We start from the raw sequence: 20,043 nt of genomic DNA on the forward strand, positions 1-20,043 counted from the left end.
GATTACTTTCAATGTAATTGATTAAATTACAATTACTTTGTCATTTGTACGATTAAATTAAATTAATGATTACATCATTTAGGAAAGTGTCTGATTAAATTAATGATTACATTAGCAAAGTAATCATGATTACATCTGATTACAATGAATTTAAAAAAAAAACACATTTTGAATGATATGAATGAATTAACATTTGATACAACTAAAGCACTTTTTAGAAAGGATTTTGTTTTATATATAAGAAAATGATAACTTCGAACTTCATCTATTTAATAAAACACAAAAGTTCACTTCATACATACATGAACATTGTGTCACTGGTTATGACCAATTACACTTTATCATCATTGATCTCTGAATTATTTTGACTTCAATTGAATATGGCATTGAAAAGAGTTTGCTGTTTGTCTTCTGACCTCTTCGAGATTTTGTATGTATTTCAAGGTGCAGTTTATGGAAGTTAAAATATGGATAAAATAAAGTAACCAGTTAAAAACTATGTAAAATCTTAATAGAAATGTTTAATCAAATTGTAAACAAAATACAAGTCCTATAAATCATTGCATTTTACATGTCCAGTTTAAGAAAATACAAAATATTGCTTATCTTAAACAAGATATTTGTCCAACTTTTTATTTAGTTTGTGCTAATTAGATAAATTTTCACATGTCTGATTAATCTTTAATCATATACATTGTCCTGCAGCTATACTCAATTGGAAATTGCAATAAAAACAAATCTTAATTGGTTTCCTACCTGTCAATTCAAAGTTGACAAAAATCACAATATTAACAAAAGATCATAATTCAGGATTAAAGAAAAGTATAATATTACTTGAATATAATAGTTATATATATGTACATCTTTAAATTGTGAATATATGTACAATATCTTTTACTATGGCCAGTACAATTTATTTTACTAATTGTATTATATGTCTCTTCTTAGGCTATAAATGATGACTGTTCAATACTGTAACAGTTTATTTTTTACTGAAGTATACAAATCAATTAACATGCTTTATAAAGTAAACCAAACTATCTTACTTAACTTGTTAAATATTTATTAAATTAAGAATAACAAAATTGTTCATTTATTGACCATAAACACAGTTTAAGATTTTTTTCCATTGTAATCAGAATGTAATCAAAAAGTAATCAGGATTACAGGGTATTTTGAAAAGTAATTGATTAAATTAAATTACATGTAATCAGATTTTTGGCTGATTAATGATTACAATGATTACTTGAAAAATTGTAATCAATTACAGCTGATTAACGATTACAATTACAATTACCCCAAGTCTGACTATATGACATAAGTTATGAAGTCTAATTTGAATTTTATTTTTTATAATGGGTTCTAATGACTAAATGCCAAAATGGTCAAATTTATTCTTCTACCGTGATCACTGATATTGCAAGTTTAAACTCTACTTGTGGAAAGGTGTAATTGGCCCCATACCAATATTCATTGGCTAGGACTCCTATTTTTCCTGAAGAAGGTCGGTGGTTCCATCAAGGTACTCTGGCTTTCTCCATTTAATAGCTGGCCGCCATGATATAGATAATTTGCTTGAATTGGCGTTAAAAATATAATCAATCAATCTGAAAGAATTTTTTAAAATGTTTTTGCGTCATGCAGGTAATTTATGAGGATGCTACAACTTCTAAAGGAATAAATATATGTGACGGGAAATTGAACCTTAACGAGGCCCGATCTAGAACGCGTTTTTGAATATTGCGCAACTCGGGCATTTTTCGGTAGTTGGTTTAACGGTTATAACATAACACATAAAATAAATATAAACAATACCTTTTCTGATTATTTTGGGAACTAAAATGATAAAATAAATCAATTTTTGATCGTAGTTTATATTTTATTTAAATTTATACTGTTATTATTGTTTACGACATAGTTTCGCGCCATTTACGGCAATGTAAACAATATCAGACGACATGCCTAGCAGAAAGAAGAACGGTCGGTTTTTGAAAAACTGTCAGGCAGAGACTTACAACAACAGATTAGACAACATATCTAGACCCGATTTATCCACAACTGATTTTGATACACCCTCTACACTCGATTTTGATACTACTTTTACACCCGATTTTGATACTACTTTTACGCCCGATTTTGATACATCTTTTACACCAGGTTCTTTCCAACATGATCACACGTATCAATCCTCTGCATCGTTTGATGAGATCAATGAGTTCTATTTTTCTGGAAAATTAAAGCCAATAGGTTATACCAGACATGTGATTGACATTCAAACCTTTTTTGATAATATGAGATGTTCCAGATGTGACATTACATTGAAGTTAAAAGATGGAATTGGAATTTTGCCTGCTGGTTTATGTGGTCACCTGATTGTTCGTTGTTATAACTGTAATGACTTTGTACGTGTTGCCATGGGCAAAACCCACAATGCATCCCATGGGCCAAGGATATTTGATGTCAACACCAAACTTGCAACTGGTAAGTGCAAAAATAAAATCTGCACTACATGTACCTGTATATTTATACTTTATATTCACATGTAGCATGTTTACCTAGTACCAATTCCTGGACTGCAAATAATTATGATGTCTTGCGAGTGCTGCCTTGTAGTAGCATTAGCCTACTCTTTTTCGAAATCTACAAGGGTGTCTTTAACGTGCAAGAGGAATCCATGACAAGTCGCCCCACTGGCAAATCGCCCCACTTTTTCACCAACTCGCCCCACTTTAAAAAAAAAACGCCCCAACCTGGATTACCAAATCGCCCCACTTTTTAAAAAATTGCCCCACTTGTGAAATGTGTTAAATCCCGTTAATATTACTCCTGAAAACTTGCCCCACTGAATGGAAAACGATAAAATCTAGATTAATATATTATTAATATATTATTAACCAGGATGAATTTAGTAAAGCCAACTCGCACCACTTATGGAAAAAGATGTTATCCTGTTGTATATAAGTTAAATTCCGTGAATATTACTCCTGCGAACTCGCCCCACTTATGGAAAACGATAATATCTAGATTAATATATTATTAACCAGGATGAATGTAGTAATGCCAACTCGCCCCACTTATGGAAAAAGATGTTATTCCGTGAATATTACTCCTGCCAACTCGCCCCACTTAAAAGAAAATGATAATAATCTAGATTTATATTATATTATTAACCAGGATGAATGTAGTAATGCCAACTCGCCCCACTTATGGAAAAAGATGTTATCCCGTTGTATATAAGTTAAATTCCGTGAATATTACTCCTGCCAACTCGCCCCACTTATGGAAAAAGATGTTATCCCGTTGTATATAAGTTAAATTCCGTGAATATTACTCCTGCCAACTCGCCCCACTTATGGAAAAAGATGTTATCCCGTTGTATATAAGTTAAATTCCGTGAATATTACTCCTGCCAACTCGCCCCACTTGTAGAAAAAGATGTTATCCCATTGTATATAAGTTAAATTCCATGAATATTACTCCTGCCAACTCGCCCCACTTATGGAAAAAGATGCTATCCCCTTGAAAACCTTATAGAAACTTCTTATATTATTCCCTTTTTTTAATATAGCAGTAAGAAGTGAGTATTAATATTTCCACTTATAAATAGTACAAGTATGAATAGAGTTAAAATAAATATTTAACATGATTAAACCAATTTCACATGTGGGACGATTTTTTAAAAAGTGGGGCGAGTTGGTGAAAAAGTGGGGCGAGTTGGTGAAAAAGTGGGGCGATTAGGTGTGGGGCGACTTGCCAGTGGGGCGACTTGTCCTGCTTCTGTGCAAGAGATATGACTCTCTCTTAACACGGGTCAGCCAATTTTCGTCCCCTTCCAACGGACTATCATCGTTACTTTAGTTTATTGCTTTTGGTTGGTTTTTTTCTGTCGGGCAAGAATGTAAAAAATACAAAATCAAATTTACAGAACCAAAATCTTACATCATCCAGTGAAAAGGTACTTTACACAGTAGAATAAAATGCTTCATTGAGCGCTTATCAAACCCTGACAATTGGGGCAATATTGGACACAATATTCCAGCTTGATACTGTCTGAATTGGGATTGTGATTAAATTTGTTGACATAATTATGATATAGCTTTCAGGGCCTTTTGAAGCTACATGTAACTATGCTGAATGGGCTTTGGCTCACTGTTGAAGGCTGTACAGTGACCTTTAGTTGTAAAAACTGTCTTGTGAACAGTTGTCTCATTGGCAATCATACCACATCTTCTTTTTTATATTCTGTACATGTACATTTTAAATTTATTCTGTACTATGCACCAAATACTCAGACTATTGCCCTGATCTTTTTTATGGAACTCTGGTTGTGGCAAACCAACATTTTTTTCAATGTGGCCCCACATCAAGGATATGATATAGACCCAGAAAGAAGTCTGTAACATGTATAAATTTTGAGTAATAACTATTAAGAAGTCATATTTTTTATTGATTTAATAAAATCTACCAACCCAACACGCATCGTTTTATAAGTTGTATTTCGTCACATTTCATTATCTTATGACACAAAAAAAATACATTGCATCCTGGACTCATCAAAATATTTTGGGACTCACCATTTCTAAAAGTGATGAGTCCCAGGACTCACCATGAAAAATTCCTAGTGAGAACCCTGACTCTTATAACAAAACCTTTAACATCATGTGCCGCAATGTGGATATATCCAAAATCAGTGAAAATTTGGTGTCAGAATGAGGCCACACTTAGAAATATTTTGGTTTGCCAAAACCCTTAGTACCCAATCTATGCATCGAGAAAGTGGGTATATTTGTTGCTACAATGTAGGTTACGCTATTTCTTTTCTTTTTCTTTTGGCTATGAGAAATTTAAGTATCAATGTTTATAACTTCTTCATGTCTATCTGAATAATAATAAATATTTTCACATTAGGACAATAAAAGATTTTTAAGTAGGTAGTATTTTCAAGGAAGGTACATGTAGCATTAGGGCAAACAAACCTATTATTTTTTTAGGGTCTGATATAGTCTCCTTGTTCTATATATAGAAAACTGTTTAACCAGACTTTTTATATTTATATTATTTGTGTATTGAAATCATTAAATTACTTTTGTTTCTTTTAAAAAAAAATAGCAATTAATTTGACAGATCAGTTGTCCAGATATATACTGATCATTAAATTGCTAATTGTTAATGAAAAAAACACCACATAAAAATTAAATTGTCTATCAGCTCAAGGCAAGATTTTAAGTAAACATATAAATTAGTAAAAAGGGCTAAGTTAGCTTTTCTCATCACTTTGCGTCCATCATGGTTTTTACAAAAATCTTCTCCTCTGAAACTATACTAAGAAAAATTTAACCAAACTTGTCCACAGTCATCATGATCATTGCGTTTATCATTATGGTATCTTGTTAAAAAGATGTGTCCCATGAACCCCCCCCCCCCCCCCCCCCCCCCATGAATCAAGATGGCAGCCATGGCTAAAAATACATAGGGTAAAATGCAGTTTTTTGGCTTATTTTTCTAATGAAATTGTTCATTACATGTAGGTCAAGTTCTATCTGCCCTTTAATTTTCAGACCATTCGGGCAACTTGTTGTTGGGCTGCTGCCCCGGAATTAGTAATTTTAGGAAAATTTTGCAGCCTTTGGTTATTATCTTTTGATGTCTCGAAATATCAATGTTATTTGTACAAGACTTACAACATGTAGAAGCAGATAGAAAGCGAGGCTGTGGCGAGAAAAAGTTTTTTTCCAGCCAAGTACAAATAAAATTTATATTTCGAAACAAGGTATGCTGTTTCACTATAAACTGCAACTCTTATAACTGATCTAATTGATGTATTTAGAGTAGAAACTATCATTTCTTACTTTTAAGCCAAAGGCGTAAAATTTCCGCCAACCTGTATATTTTATTGACGTCATCAATTAAACTGTACAGAAACCCATTGTCTACGTCATATACAAGGGGATATATACATGTACGATCACTGCCTGTTTATCACAGATGAATTATAGTTGATGCAATTTGACTGCTCATATAGCACAGCTGCAGTATGTCACCTTATATTAGTACTGTTGTTCAAATTTTTAGTTTTAAAATATATATATGTTAGATATAGGAAGATGTGGTGTGAGTGCTAATGAGACAACTCTCCATCCAAATAACAATTTATAAAAGTAAACCATTATAGGTCAATGTACGGCCTTCAACTTGGAGCCAACGGTCTAATCTATATAAAAACGAGTAACGAGAAACATGTATAAATTACATAAACACATGATAACTACTGTACATCAGATTCCTATATGTACATAAATGTATTGACACATACAAATACTGCAATTTTTTAAATGAAAATTAATATTTCAGGTATGTACCACAGTGGAATAGGACCAATACAGCTTAATAATTTATTTACATCACTAAATTTGCCAAATGTCAGTGAAAGCCTGATAAGAAGACGTTGTGAAGAGGTTGGGCCTATTCTTGAAAATATAGCACAACAGTCCGTAGACAATGCTTTGTTTGAGGAGGGATTGCTAACAAAAACTTGTGAGTAAATCAATGATGACTCTTTAATGACAGATTTGTGTAAGCCTGATATTTTCTAGTATTGAATATCAATCTACAAAGGATTGAACAATTCTACACATGTCATGAATATTAATGTGAATGTGATTTGTTGTGTGAAAATTAGCACTATTTTGAATGAGCATGAAATGAAGTTTAAATCATAATTAACGCAACATAAGTTTTTATATGTCAGTCTTTAAAGAAAAATAGAACTTTATTCATATGATAAACAAGAGGCTAGCTAGATCTGGCTTTGTTCACATGTAATTTGTCTATTATTTGAGTTTGTTAACTTTCAAAAAACCTGCTATGAAACAATGAACACCAAACTAAGTCTTAATTATCCTTCTTTAGTACAAGGTTTGTGTTTTATTTTCTCTTTTGTAAAAAAAACATGGCTGCCATTGCTATAAATAAATCATAGGGGTGAAATGCAGATTTTGGCTTATAACTCTGAAACTAAAGCAATTAGTATATATTTGACATGGGGTCAAGATCTATATTCCCTTAAATTTTCAGGGGAATCAGACATTGCCTGACCTGTTGTAGGGTTGCTGTCCATATGTAGTGCTTTTATCTTTTAACTTGTCAATCATTTTTTCATTTCAGGTAATTTACAAGCCGATAATGACAGTGATGCAATTCATGCCATTGCTAGTGGGTCAGAAACTGCAACAAGCAGTAGTGGAATAGCTTCAACAGATAACACTAATCCTGTGTGTGGCCCTATTAGTGTAACTGGAATAACAGCATCAGCAGACGGAGCTTATCAGAGAAGGGGCTCAGGAAGGTGTTACAATAGTTTGTCTGGTAACTATATCTTTATTATTTACCTATCTTAAGATGGAAGTATTATGATCTGTTTACATGTCATACTAAAACTAAAAAAAAAACTTATTTTATTCTTAAAACTAAGAAATATTGAACAGATATATCATTCTTGGAAGCAGGGTTTCCGTTGGCAGCCTCCATTTTTACACATTTTGGAAAAGAAAAAAAAATGTTTGCAATGAAAGATTCATCGTTTGCAAAAGAATTTGGCTAAAGAAATTATAACAATTGGATTTTATCCATCTTGTTTACCTTTTACGGGTTTCTTGGACAAAATGAATACTTCATCAGACAATATTGATTTATTTGTCACTTAGGGGCCTTTAACAGTTGACTATACTGTATTGGCTTTGCTCATTGTTAAAGGCCGTACAGTGACCTATAATTGTTAATTTCTATGTCATCTTGGGCTCTTGTGGAGAGTTGTCTCATGTGCAATCATACCACATCTTCTTTTTTTTTTCTCTTTTGTTTTTTTTGTAAGTAAGGAAAATTGTATGTAAAATATGTTTATGTTTGTTGGCAAAACTAAATTGAAAAAGGCATAGAGGTAAAAAAGAATATTTTCCACCAGCAGAAAAACATATGTGTATAAAGATGAACAGGGTTATAAAAATGAAATAAATTTGAATAAAAATACATTAAAAATACTCCTGGTATCAACTATTTTTATGAAGGGTACAATAATGTGAATAATATATATGAGGAGCTAGATTCCTTTTGACATGAAAGTGGGTGTAACACGTAATTAATGAAATCCAGTAATTTAAAAAAAATATTCAATGGAAAACTTTTTTTGTAGGAACAGCTTCCATGATTGGGAAAAAAACAGGAAAGGTTGTTGGCTATAGTGCTCGATATAAGAGATGCAGGAAATGTGATGTGGCAAAATTTAAAAAACGGCTACCAACAAAACATAAATGTCGTAAGAATTGGTGTGGCTCAGCCAAATCTATGGAACCAGACATGATTGTGGAAATACTAAAAGACGCCAAAAAGAAAGATACCCCGGTAATTACACTAATAGGAGATGACGATTGCACAGCATTCAATCGGGCAAGATGTGAAGTCGACTCATGTTTGGAAAAGGTCAGTGACATCAATCATGTAAAGAAGAACATATCAAATAGGCTCCACAAAATAAAAGGGAAATATAAAGAGCTGTCTGTAAAAACAATTACTGCTCTCATTAAAAGTTTTTCTTTCATGTTAGCCCAAAACAAAGGTGACTCAGACAGAATAAAGAACAGTTTACCATCTGTAGTGCTACACCAGTTTGGTAATCATGATGGATGTGGAGATTGGTGCCAAATGAAAAATAAACCCACAGCAAAGCACAGAAATCTACCATGGGGTGCAGATCTCAAAGATGAAAACTTGAAAAAAGATCTTTTAAAAGTGTTTACAGACCTTGACCCGGGAAAGATGAGCAAACTAGATTCCAGTAATCCTAATGAAAGCTTTAACAACACTGTTCGATCAAAGGCCCCAAAAGACAAGCATTACAGTGAGAGTGGAAGTTTAGCTCACAGATTGTCTGCTGCTGTTTGTCAAAAAAATGAAGGCTACAAATATGTTGCACAGGTACTTATAATTTATTTAAATAAAGTAATATAAAAACATTCATCAAATTATTTTTTTAAACAGAATATGGTTTATAAACTTGAAAAACTGTAAAACTGGTTCACTAATCAGTCAGGGGACTTACTTAAATAAGTGATTTTCTAAATCACTGATTCAAGTAACATTATTTCCATAAAGGTTGGAAGTTACAGTTGTCTTTCTTTAATAATCACCTATTTAAGTAGTACAAATTAATCACTAGAAGAAGTGATTTAATCTTATTGTAGCTTTAAATATAGAATACTAATGATCCAGGGACTAATTATGTTTCTAAACTTATCAGAACCAACATCTGTGTTGTCTAGGATGACCAGGTCATTTCAGGTGATGACCTTGTACTGAATCTAGGATAATGACATAAAAATCACTTGTTTAAGTATCAGACCTCAATTTCCTTCTCAAAAATCACTTCTTTAAGTATCATTCTTTTAATAACCCCCACTAATTTCAACACCCCCGAACAGTGGAATTTTTATCGCGAACAGTAGAATTTTATTACATAATCTGAAAGATGAAACCTTGAACTTCACAGGAAAAATACTCCCACTGCTGGGAAAAATCTTTTAAGAAAGTATCAGTTCATTATGTAAAGCCATTATTATAGCATTTTTTCAACTAAAATAGAATTTTCAGTTAAATGATAGCATCAAAGGCATAAACCTTGCTACTTAAAAGAAGCAAAAAGTTCATTTTTTTTAAATTTTACTAATTAAAAAATATTATTTAAACCTATGTGTTTAAAATTTTGAAAAAACTACATAATCCCAATTTGTGACAAAACCTCGAATTTGCTACTCAAATAAGTGATTTAAAAATCACTTATTTCAGTAAGTCCCCTGACTGCTAATTAGGTTAAGTTGAAAGATAAACCAAAATCACATGAAACTCATAGATATAAAAAAGAAGATATGGTATGATTGCCAATGAGACAACTCTCCATGAGACAAACTTGACACAGATATTAACAATTATATATTTAGGTGACTATATGGCCTTCAACAATGAGCCAAGCCCATACTGCATAGTCAGCTATAAAAGGCACGAAATGACAATGTAAAACAATTCAGAGCAAACTAACCGCCTTATTTTTATAAAAAAAATAGAACAAAAAACAAATTTGTAACACTAACACATAAACAAACAACAACCACAGAATTACAGGTTCCTTACTTGAGACAGGCACATACATAGAAAAAAATATATCAAAAAGAATAATATAAATGTTGTTTAGGATGGTAGCTTTGTGAAATGTTATCATACACAATGTAAGACACAGCTCCCAAGTTCTTGTGTGTTTTTTTAGGTCCATGAAGAGCTTGGTCTTAGTCCTGGAATTGCCACAACAGTAACAGCTGCAATAAGAGACAAGGATGTTAACAGGAAAAGGACTGTAGCAAAGACTAAGGAATTTAAGGTTTGATTTAAAAGCATTTCAGAATTTTCATTCGAACACAATCTTTATACATTAAATGACTTTTAAGGAGATTGATAAATTCTAAACATAGTTTTATGCAGCCTTTTGAAATTTCTTATTTTCATGATAAAAAAAATTAAAAATCCCTGTTTTGTGGGAGTTACATCCCTTTGATCATATGATAGAAAGTTTTTAAATGAAAAAAAATCCTCTAAATTGTTGGGTTTTTTTAAAATTTTATATAAAGTATTATCCTATTGTATCATTATAACTATGTGAATAAACATTAAATTTGTCATGCTTTAGAGTGTGTAGACTTTACTTTTACATGAAACAATGCAAAGGAATGTTTATTTCTTATATTTTACAGTTACAACGTTTAAAACTTAAAAGTCATAGATCTTCAGAAACAAGAAGTCATGAAATCAGGGAAGGGGACACTTACTGCTCAAATGTCATTGGTATGTATAAATTTTATCTGTACGTTTTCAATAAGAATTTAAAAAAACAATAATTGTTCCTACAACATGTTATCAAAGCACTACCCATATATAAAATATATTTCAAAATATTTGATATAAAATTATAGTTATATTAATTTGGGATTTACTATTTTCTAACAAAGAAAGATAATTTTTGTTAGAGTTTTTTGACAACGTAGATGTTTGGGGGATATGATTGAACTTTCATGATGAACAACCTTTTAATATAATTTTGACAATGAAAGAACATGACTAATTTCCATTAATGAAATTGCCCTGCTAACATTATTGGTAAATTATTTATAATACTGTTACTCTCTTTTGTGGTTTGTATTTCATATAACTTATATTATGTTTTTTTTCAAATATCCAAATATACAATTTTCAAATATACAATTATCCAATATATAACAATATCAAAATAAGAAAGAAATTTGAAATCAAAATGTATTTTGAAGATTTAACAAAAAAAAAGTGTTTCCATTACTTTTTCATATGACAGTGGATTACAACACAAAAACCGAAACAGTGTTATTACATCCCTTCTTTCTAATTTTATACATTATATTGAATTTTTCCAGATAGGTCTTCTTACAAGATGTAATTTGACCTCTATTGTATATTTTAGCTGATGCAGAAGAACCTGATTTGACTGTTATTCCAGGACCATCAGAGGACAACTGTGAACATATTGAGAAAGTTGTAGTTTTTTATGATTTAGAGACCACAGGACTAAGTATGATATAAATATGAATTGGAAATAGGAAAGCATCAAGTTTATTTGTACAAGCTTTAGGAGTAAGGGAATATGCCAGACTTGCCAAACAATTTCACCTATCAGCCAAGTATTCACAAAAACTTGATATTTTCTGACAATATTATATACTTATTGACTGACAGGCTATAAGGACAAATCATTGAATGGATAAAGAGTGGAAGCATAGTTAAACTTGCTATTGTTTGAAAAAGCCAGTCAATAACTATTTTTTTATAAAGAAAACCATGGCATCAGAATGATGTATTATCAGACTATGATGTCACTTTTATCCAAAGACAAAAGTTCAGGAAATGGTTAAAAACTATTTGCTGGTTAAGTCTTTTTTACTATTAGGTAAATAGTCAAGATAAATTTTCTAAAAAAAAAAGCTTGTGTTCGTTTATAGTTCTATTGTAAAAAAAAGACACTGTCGTATAACAATGGTATTTTATTCGGAAAAAAGTTCTAGACAATCAGGAATTCATTAGTTGAGCCAAATAATGTCCTTCCACCTTTTTAATCTGCAACTTTTTAGAATGCCTCATCAAGGAAATGTTATGAAACTTACACAAAATTTAAGTCATAGATGCACATTTGTTGGAAAATATAAAGAAAAATAATCCTGGTCTAAGAAATTCCAAGGGAGATAATTGATATAATTTAGTTAATCAAATCTGGGATGTGGAGGTATCCTTTAGTAAGTTGAGTCATATTCCTATGCAATACTCTCAGACTGCTAAGTACTATCCATACTGATCTGTGTCCACTATTGTTACTCTTGGTTTAATTATACAAAAGAAATTTGCAATTGAACTTTTACCATGACAATCATTCAATCTACTTATTTTCATCAATTTATTAAGTTATTTTCTTTTTTATATAGGTAGACAAAGTTCAATTACACAAATCTCTGCAGTTTGTGAAGAACAGGAATTTAACAGATACGCAACTCCTACTCAAAAAATTTCAGAAGATGCATGTAGAGTGACAGGATTAAAGTTTAATACAGCGACAAATGAGCTCCTTTACAATGATGAACCAGTTTCACATAAACACCCACAGCAAGTTCTTTTAGATTTCATACAGTTTTTAATGTCACTTTGTGCCAGTGACAAACACATTGTGCTTGCTGCTCATAACAATAGGCGATTTGACAGTATCATACTATTTAATCAATTAAAATTTTATAAATTATGGAATCATTTTTCAAGATATATTGTTGGATTCTGTGATACTTTACCTTTTTTCAAAATGTTGTATCCAGAATTTGAAAATTACAAGCAAGAGTATATTGCTCAGAAACTGTTGAATGAAGCTTATTCCGCTCACAACGCTTTAGATGATTGTAGAATGCTTATGTCTCTTGTAAAAAAGACGGAGAAAATTGATGTTCTCCTATCTGACTATTTTTACAGCAGTCACCAAGTTACATTTCAGGGTGTGCAACCGAATAAAGAGTCATTAGAACACTTGTTAAGAAATAAGGTCCTCTCTAGAACAATTTTCAAGAAACTTGAAGATTCAACATTGACTTACAATCATCTGAAAATTTCTTATCATAGAGATGGATTTGATGGTCTATTTTATTTGTTGAGTGAAAAGACAGGCAGTGGAAAGGCCAGAATTAGTAACAATCGTCGAGTGATCCAAAAGATAGCTGACTTTTTTTCTAATGAAGAATGATGTTATTACTGTATACAGTGACTATACACATGAATATGTATTGATAAATAGGGCAGCATTTAATATTTATATATGCGCTTTAAACAAAATAGGGGTTTACTGTTCTACCTCTGTCTGTGCCATAAATATATTTTGTTTAATTTTTTGAGGAACTTGAAGACGAGGATTTCTGATATTTTATTTCAGGGTTTATAAGTAAGCTTTAACCTGTGATGCATTTTAAGATTCCCCACTCAACAACTTCCTGTTTAACAAAATTAGTATGATTTTACACATGATAGCCAAGTTGATATTTTTTTTGTCACATTTTTCTCAGAAACTACTATATAAGTCAGCAATACCATGTGATTCTTTTTCAGATTCATCAATCAACAACATCCCGTTTATCTTACACTTGTATCATTTCACACATGATAGCAATGTGGAAAATTTTAGTTACATTTTTCCCAGGAACAATTTCAATTTACCAAGATTTCTGAAATTTCAACATCTTTCTGTTTTATAAGGAAATATTCAGGTGGGGGTATCATTTTACCTGCATCACGGTATGTAATTCTGTCTGTCTATTAATCTTTCGACAATGATTTCTTCGCTTCTATGAGAGGGAATGATTTTATATGAAGCCCAGAGCTTGATCATGGAGAGTTGTAAGCATTTTTTTTATCTGGTATGCAGCCAAATTAATTACTCAGTTTAAAGTATGACTGCTGAATGTACAAGGAAATTATTTTTGTAAAGTTTTCTTGGCTTTTATGAAAGGGGATGATTTTATATTTGGCCCAAAGCTTGAAAATATTGAGTTGTAACGATTAAGCAGTTTTTAGATCTGCAGTTCAGCCACTTTGTGTTTGCTGATAGTTTGAAATGTAACTACTCATTGTACAAGGTAAAAGTTTGTCTTCAAAATTGTCTAAGCTTCTATGAAAGGGAATAATTTCATATTTGGTCCAGAATAGACTCCAGATCTTAACATGTTGTGTGCAATAATTAGATCTTCAGTACAGGAACTTCCTGTAAGAGGGTAGTTTGAAATTTTACTACCAATTGTATTTGTGTATAAGGAAAATTTGTGAACAAAATTTTCTTGGCTTCTCTACAAGACAATCATTTTATATTTGTTAACCTTTTGTAAATTTGTGTAATACTTATGGATATCTTGGATAAACCAGTAGGAAAACTTGAATCACATTTTCCTGAGTGACCATCTGTTCAGTTTATATTGATAAGGTATGCTTGGAAGGATGGGTACGTCAATAAACGCCTTTGCCAAAACTGCTTCCCTAATATAGTCATGCGCAGTACACATGAAAAGAATTTGAGGTCTGAAGAAAGATAAAATTTGGAAAACAAATATTAAAAATGTATCAATTAATAATTATCAGAATTTAGCACATTTTTTTAGAACGTGGTTGCTTTGTAATCTGGTCTCAGACTCACAAATTCAACATAAAAGCCCTCTTTTTTGTTTGTAAGTTTAGGACTCCGTCCAGTAAATAAGTTTAATCCTATAATGTTGCACAAAAATTACAATTTCATTTGATTTCAGTTATCAACCTTATGTTTTAGGGACTTTAAAAATCTGTTCATAAACATATATAGTTACCTTGTTTTCATTGTTGAATTTATGTTATTTGTTATATTGTTAATATTGAAATTATTAAATACTCAATCAGTAAGAGATTGTTTTTTTTATTATGTTTATCTGGCCTAGAAACCAAAGAATAGATCAGGGAGTGTTAGTTCTGTCTGTAGTAATGAACATTGTTGGAACAAATGCATGAAGTCATCACCAAGTCTCCCGGGTGCAGTAGATATAAACAAATAAGAAGATGTGGTATGATTACGAATGAAACCGATTCAGCTATAAAGGCTCACAATATGATCTGCACTGAATGACATTGGAATTGACTACTGACAGTCTGCTCCATATTGCCTCAAAAACATTTAAAAAAAACAGTTGAATACAATGGCTCAGCAAAATTTCAAGATAAATGATATGACAGAAAAAAAAAAAGACTCGTCATTCCCAGAGAGGAGTTCACACGGCCTTAAAAGTACCCAAGCCTCCAGGCTATAAAGACCAGCTTTTAATGATTTCAACAGGATTCTGTATGAGATATCTGTTTTTATAGTTGAACCCTCACAAGTTTATATATATACGTCTACTAAAAGTAGGGGATTATAGTGTAAAGATCTCTGTGTCCGACAGTCCATTGGTACAAAGTCTGGTTGAACTGCAGGTAGAAGTTATTTTATTTTACCATAAAGGATTGTGCTATGATATCATTATGAAAACTTTATATAAACCTATAGGCATCAGAGTATAAATAATATCATTTTGGTATTTAACCCTTCTAATCAACTTCACGGTTCATTGAATATGTAAAAAAGGTATTGCATTACATTTTATTTTTTTAGATATTCAATTTGTGTTTTGAGATGTTACCCATTAAGATTTTTAACCAATATTTCCATTTGCAAGTCTTAACTAGGAATCTACTTTTTTCAAATAAAGTGCAATTCAATTCCTATTGATATTTTCTATTTGTAAAATAAATAAAAAAAGTTTTGAGATTCTCCCTTCAAAAATGTCAAACTCAATAAACCAAGTTTTTTTTATTTCTTTCAACTCAAATGCATTCTTTTATGTATGTATTATAAGTTTGTTTTATTTACATTTACATATTTCTTTTCAATTATTTTTGATTATTAGATTTTTGCTTGTGAAGATATGATAATAAATGACTTGAAATTTTGCACCCCCCCCCTCCACCCCCCTCCTTGTGAAATTTTACCTTTTAAGTATGTTTTTTTAATTAATAATTACAGTTTTGTTGATCCGGGATAACAAAGAGACAACTTATTACATTTTTAAAAATTAATTTTGGATATTTTGAGTGATATCTTGATTTTCTTATAAAAAAATGGTAAAATGTAGGTTTTGAGAGCACCCCCTATAAAAATTTCCCCCCGCAACACCTGGTTTTCTGACTTTAAATGGAAAGAGTGATCTTTGATGCATGTCATATGTGAAAAACAAAATTAGTTATTGAACAGTTTTTTTTTAAATTCACTTTTAGTTCATTTCAGGGCAATTTTTACTATATATCCATTATAATATTAGCCCTATTTTAGCATGTCCCTCCCGTTACTACAATAAAGGTAAGGTATATATTTTTTTAGCTTAATCCATTCATTATACATATATAGGAATTGAGGAAAAAATTCAGACATAGTTATTGGTCCGATTTTTCATAATTCTTTTAGATTGGGCCTCGTTAAATTGAAATTTTTGAATAGTGGCATCATAAGTGTTTTGATTCATAACATTATGTTGCTATAAAAGCCATGACCACTGTTTATTTATTCAGATAATCCTAACGAAGAAAACTATGGTTCACTTTGATTTCAGAATCTTTTCAGTTGTAACAAATTTAATTTTTCTGATCATAATTTTAAAATGTTCTTTTTTTTTTTGTATAATGTTAAAATTTTCTAATTTTTGTTTATTTATTGCAGGAAGCATTGTCAACATTTGAACAAGTACTGACTCTACTGAGAAATGATGTCTTGGTCTCAGACCAAGTACATACAGTTGTAAGTAACTCTATTGTCAGATCATACCGTACAACTTGTGTTTATAAATAACCAGCCAGACATACTGGCAATTTAAAACTTGTTTTTCAAAGGCAAATCATTATTTGAAGAATATTTTTTCTTGATAACTTTTGTTGTTTCTGGTTGTAAGTAATTATTTAACTTGTGTCCAGAAAAATATGAGGTCATAGTTGAAGGTCAACTAAGAAGTGAAGAGAACAATCAAATAAGATTATTGAGAAACCAAAAAAGATGGTTGGATCAAGTTATTATTGACTACAGTAGATAAGGGAGGAAAAGTAAAATCCTATTTTGAATGAACTGTTAATTAATATTAGTAGAGAGGTTGCAATGTATATTGTAGTACTATAAAACCAGAAAGCCCTGTTGATTTAAAAAAAAATATATGAATTAATATCTCATCCTAGTGTGTATAATTATGATATGATCAAAAAAAAAATGTTTTCATTTACTTTTTCTTTTTCTTTTGAAAACAAATTGTGATTTACTTTTTTAGATTCCAAAAATGTTGATATCTAGTCAAGGATGAAAAATATATAAGACCTTACATATATCCTATATATATTTTCAGATCTTACCAATAGAATTATTAGATGACTATGCTGCAGAAGGCTTCTTAAATGTCAGTTTGTTTATACTAAAAGTAAGTATAGAGAGTACACATAAAATGTTATAGTAAGTTTGTTTATTCTGATTGCAAGTATAGAGAGCGCACACAAAATTTCATAGTCAGTTTGTTTATTCTGATTGCAGGTATATGGAGAACACATTTAGTTCATCAAAACTTCAGTCTCTTTATACTGAAAGTAAATATGTCTAGCCTCTAGGCCATAAACTTCCAAGACAAAGTCCCCTCTTTAATCATATCATACAATCTTCTCACTAATGCAATATGTACTGAGACTAATTTTAAGCTTCCTTAATAAAATCCAAATGAAACCCAGACCTAAAGTTGAACAAATTTATTTATTGCAAAGAAATCTGGACAATTTAATGATTGAAAAATACGAAATATACGAAAGATATGAATAAAAAAATGAAATGGATGGTATTCATAAACTATCTTCATGAACAGGGAAACAAACAATTTCATGAGAAGTCCTCAATATATATTCCTTTTGATAGTGCAATTCATCTTCTTTGGAAACTCACACAAACTTCATGTCATAGACCACTTGAATGTATATTACTATTGCATAAAGATAGCTCATGTTGAGTGCTATTCCTAAAATCAGACCAGAAATTGTCCAAAATTTGTTACTGTAAGTATTTATTCTTAAACATGATTGACGTTAGTTTATTTTCCTTCTTGCAGGTTTTGCCATTGAAAGTGCTGTTATCAAGATGGTCTCAATATGTATCAACATTCCTCTTATATCTATCTCATCATGCCTCCACAGTCAGGCAGGCAGCTAGTAATATATTCAAATATTTAGGTAAGTGTGATGACCTAACAGTCAAAGCCTTTTTGTGTATGTATTTTTTTTTTTGCCCCATTTATGGGAATTATATGTTTTTTATGCCCTATTTATGGACATTATGTTTTTTGGTCTGCGTCCTTTCCACCTTCTGTTCGTTTGTTTAAACGTCCGTTTGTCCCGCTTCAGGTTAAAGTTATTGGTTAAAGTTTTTTGTCCAATCAACTTGAAACCTAGTACACATGTTCCCTATGATGATATGATCTTTCTAATTTAAGTGCCAAATTAGAGTTTTTATCCCAATTTCAAGGTCCACTGAATATAGAAAATGATAGTGCGGATGAGGCATGCATGTACTATGGACACATTCTTTTTTTCTATTTCATTAAGTAACTTGTCTTCATAGCAAATATACTGCTAATTAAGATTCATACAACACATGAAATAATACCTCTGATATATATTTTGCAGTTGCCAAGAGTAGTCATTGTGTTGTGTTAGTTAAACTGGTTCTTCAGAGTTTGATCCAGGACTGGGAACCAGATATAACCCACCTAACAATACCACATGACCACCACCATAGTCTGTTATCTCAGGGATCCACTATACCATCTGTTAACTCTGCAAATGGTGAGTTTACTGACAGTTCAACAAAAAAATCCTTAGAAAGACCTGTACCACTAATGAAGTCTAATTTTGTGTGTTGTTCAATAGATATAAGATGATGTGGTGTGAGTGCCAATGAAAACAACTATCCATCAAAGTCACAATTTGTAAAAGTAAACCTTGAGAGGTCAAAGTAAGGTCTTCATCACGGAGCCTGGGCTCACACAGAACAGCAAGTTATAAAGGGTCCCAAAAATGACAAGTGTAAAACCATTTAAATGGGAAAACCAATGATCTAATCTATATAAAAAACAAGAAACACTTATGAACCACATAAAAAAACGGCAACTACTGAACATCAGATTCCTGACCAAGGACAGGTGCAAACAAATGCAGCGGGTTCAAAGTTTTAATAGGTACCAACCTTCACCCTTATCTGAAACAATAGTGTAACATCACAACATAGAAAGACACACTATAAGTCAAGTCTTTAAGTTCTTAACATAATAAGAGATTTCATTTACATAATACGAGATTTCATTTCAAAAGCACTCTCAATAACAACAAAAAATACAAACAAATGAAACAAGGGAACATGAATAATATTAACTATGTGTTTGTATAATATCTTATATATGGAAAGAAAATCTTACAGCAATTTTTTCTATAAACCTATATGGATGTATTAATTCTTTTCTTTCTTATATTAACTTTGCTCTACTATATTTTTGAAGGATTTTCCAACTTGAATGTGATCACAGTTATGAGGTATAAAGTGTAGAAAAGTAAGCTTTGCATTGATTGTACATGGGTTTAAGGTTTATTTCTGTAAAAGTATTGTGGGAAGTTATTGTGGTAAGCATGTTTTTTTTTATGTGTTTATATATTTTAGGTTTACCCTTGTTACAAGCTTGGGAAAGTAGAGAAGGACGACTGTTTGCTTATGAGTTGATTTTGAAGTATCTGTTGAAAAACCATTGGCTTTATACATTTGGTCCTGCAGGTGCAGGGTATATTGAAAAGTATCAAACTACAGAAACAGAGGCTGATGGGTAA

General features: G+C 31.2%; 2 protein-coding genes across 9 annotated transcripts in view; both read left to right on the forward strand.

The window, feature by feature from the left end:
• Positions 1 to 20,043, forward strand: part of LOC139523460 (uncharacterized) — a 49,549-nt gene that overhangs the window by 7,014 nt on the left and 22,492 nt on the right. For all 8 annotated transcript variants that reach the window (XM_071317510.1, XM_071317514.1, XM_071317517.1 and 5 more), the window contains 5 exons: positions 16,865 to 16,942; positions 17,535 to 17,606; positions 18,279 to 18,399; positions 18,853 to 19,011; positions 19,880 to 20,039. In XM_071317510.1, coding sequence (XP_071173611.1) covers positions 16,865 to 16,942; positions 17,535 to 17,606; positions 18,279 to 18,399; positions 18,853 to 19,011; positions 19,880 to 20,039 — 590 coding nt within the window. The remainder of the gene's footprint in view (positions 1 to 16,864; positions 16,943 to 17,534; positions 17,607 to 18,278; positions 18,400 to 18,852; positions 19,012 to 19,879; positions 20,040 to 20,043) is intronic.
• Positions 1,831 to 15,021, forward strand: LOC139523461 (uncharacterized). The gene is made up of 8 exons (XM_071317520.1): positions 1,831 to 2,481; positions 6,352 to 6,534; positions 7,165 to 7,365; positions 8,189 to 8,970; positions 10,313 to 10,423; positions 10,794 to 10,884; positions 11,534 to 11,641; positions 12,546 to 15,021. The coding sequence occupies exons 1-8, from the start codon at positions 1,959 to 1,961 to the stop codon at positions 13,343 to 13,345; spliced, it is 2,799 nt and encodes a 932-aa protein (XP_071173621.1). The 5' UTR covers positions 1,831 to 1,958; the 3' UTR covers positions 13,346 to 15,021.

Source organism: Mytilus edulis, chromosome 5 (assembly GCF_963676685.1).
Source record: "Mytilus edulis chromosome 5, xbMytEdul2.2, whole genome shotgun sequence".
NCBI lineage: Eukaryota > Metazoa > Mollusca > Bivalvia > Mytilida > Mytilidae > Mytilus > Mytilus edulis.

Coding starts and splice junctions, on each gene's coding strand:
- LOC139523461 (XM_071317520.1), top strand. CDS start 1,959: ATGCCTAGCAGAAAGAAGAACGGTCGGTTTTTGAAAAACTGTCAGGCA. Junction 8,971..10,312: donor GCTACAAATATGTTGCACAG/GTACTTATAATT, acceptor GTGTTTTTTTAG/GTCCATGAAGAGCTTGGTCT. Junction 10,424..10,793: donor CAAAGACTAAGGAATTTAAG/GTTTGATTTAAA, acceptor TATATTTTACAG/TTACAACGTTTAAAACTTAA.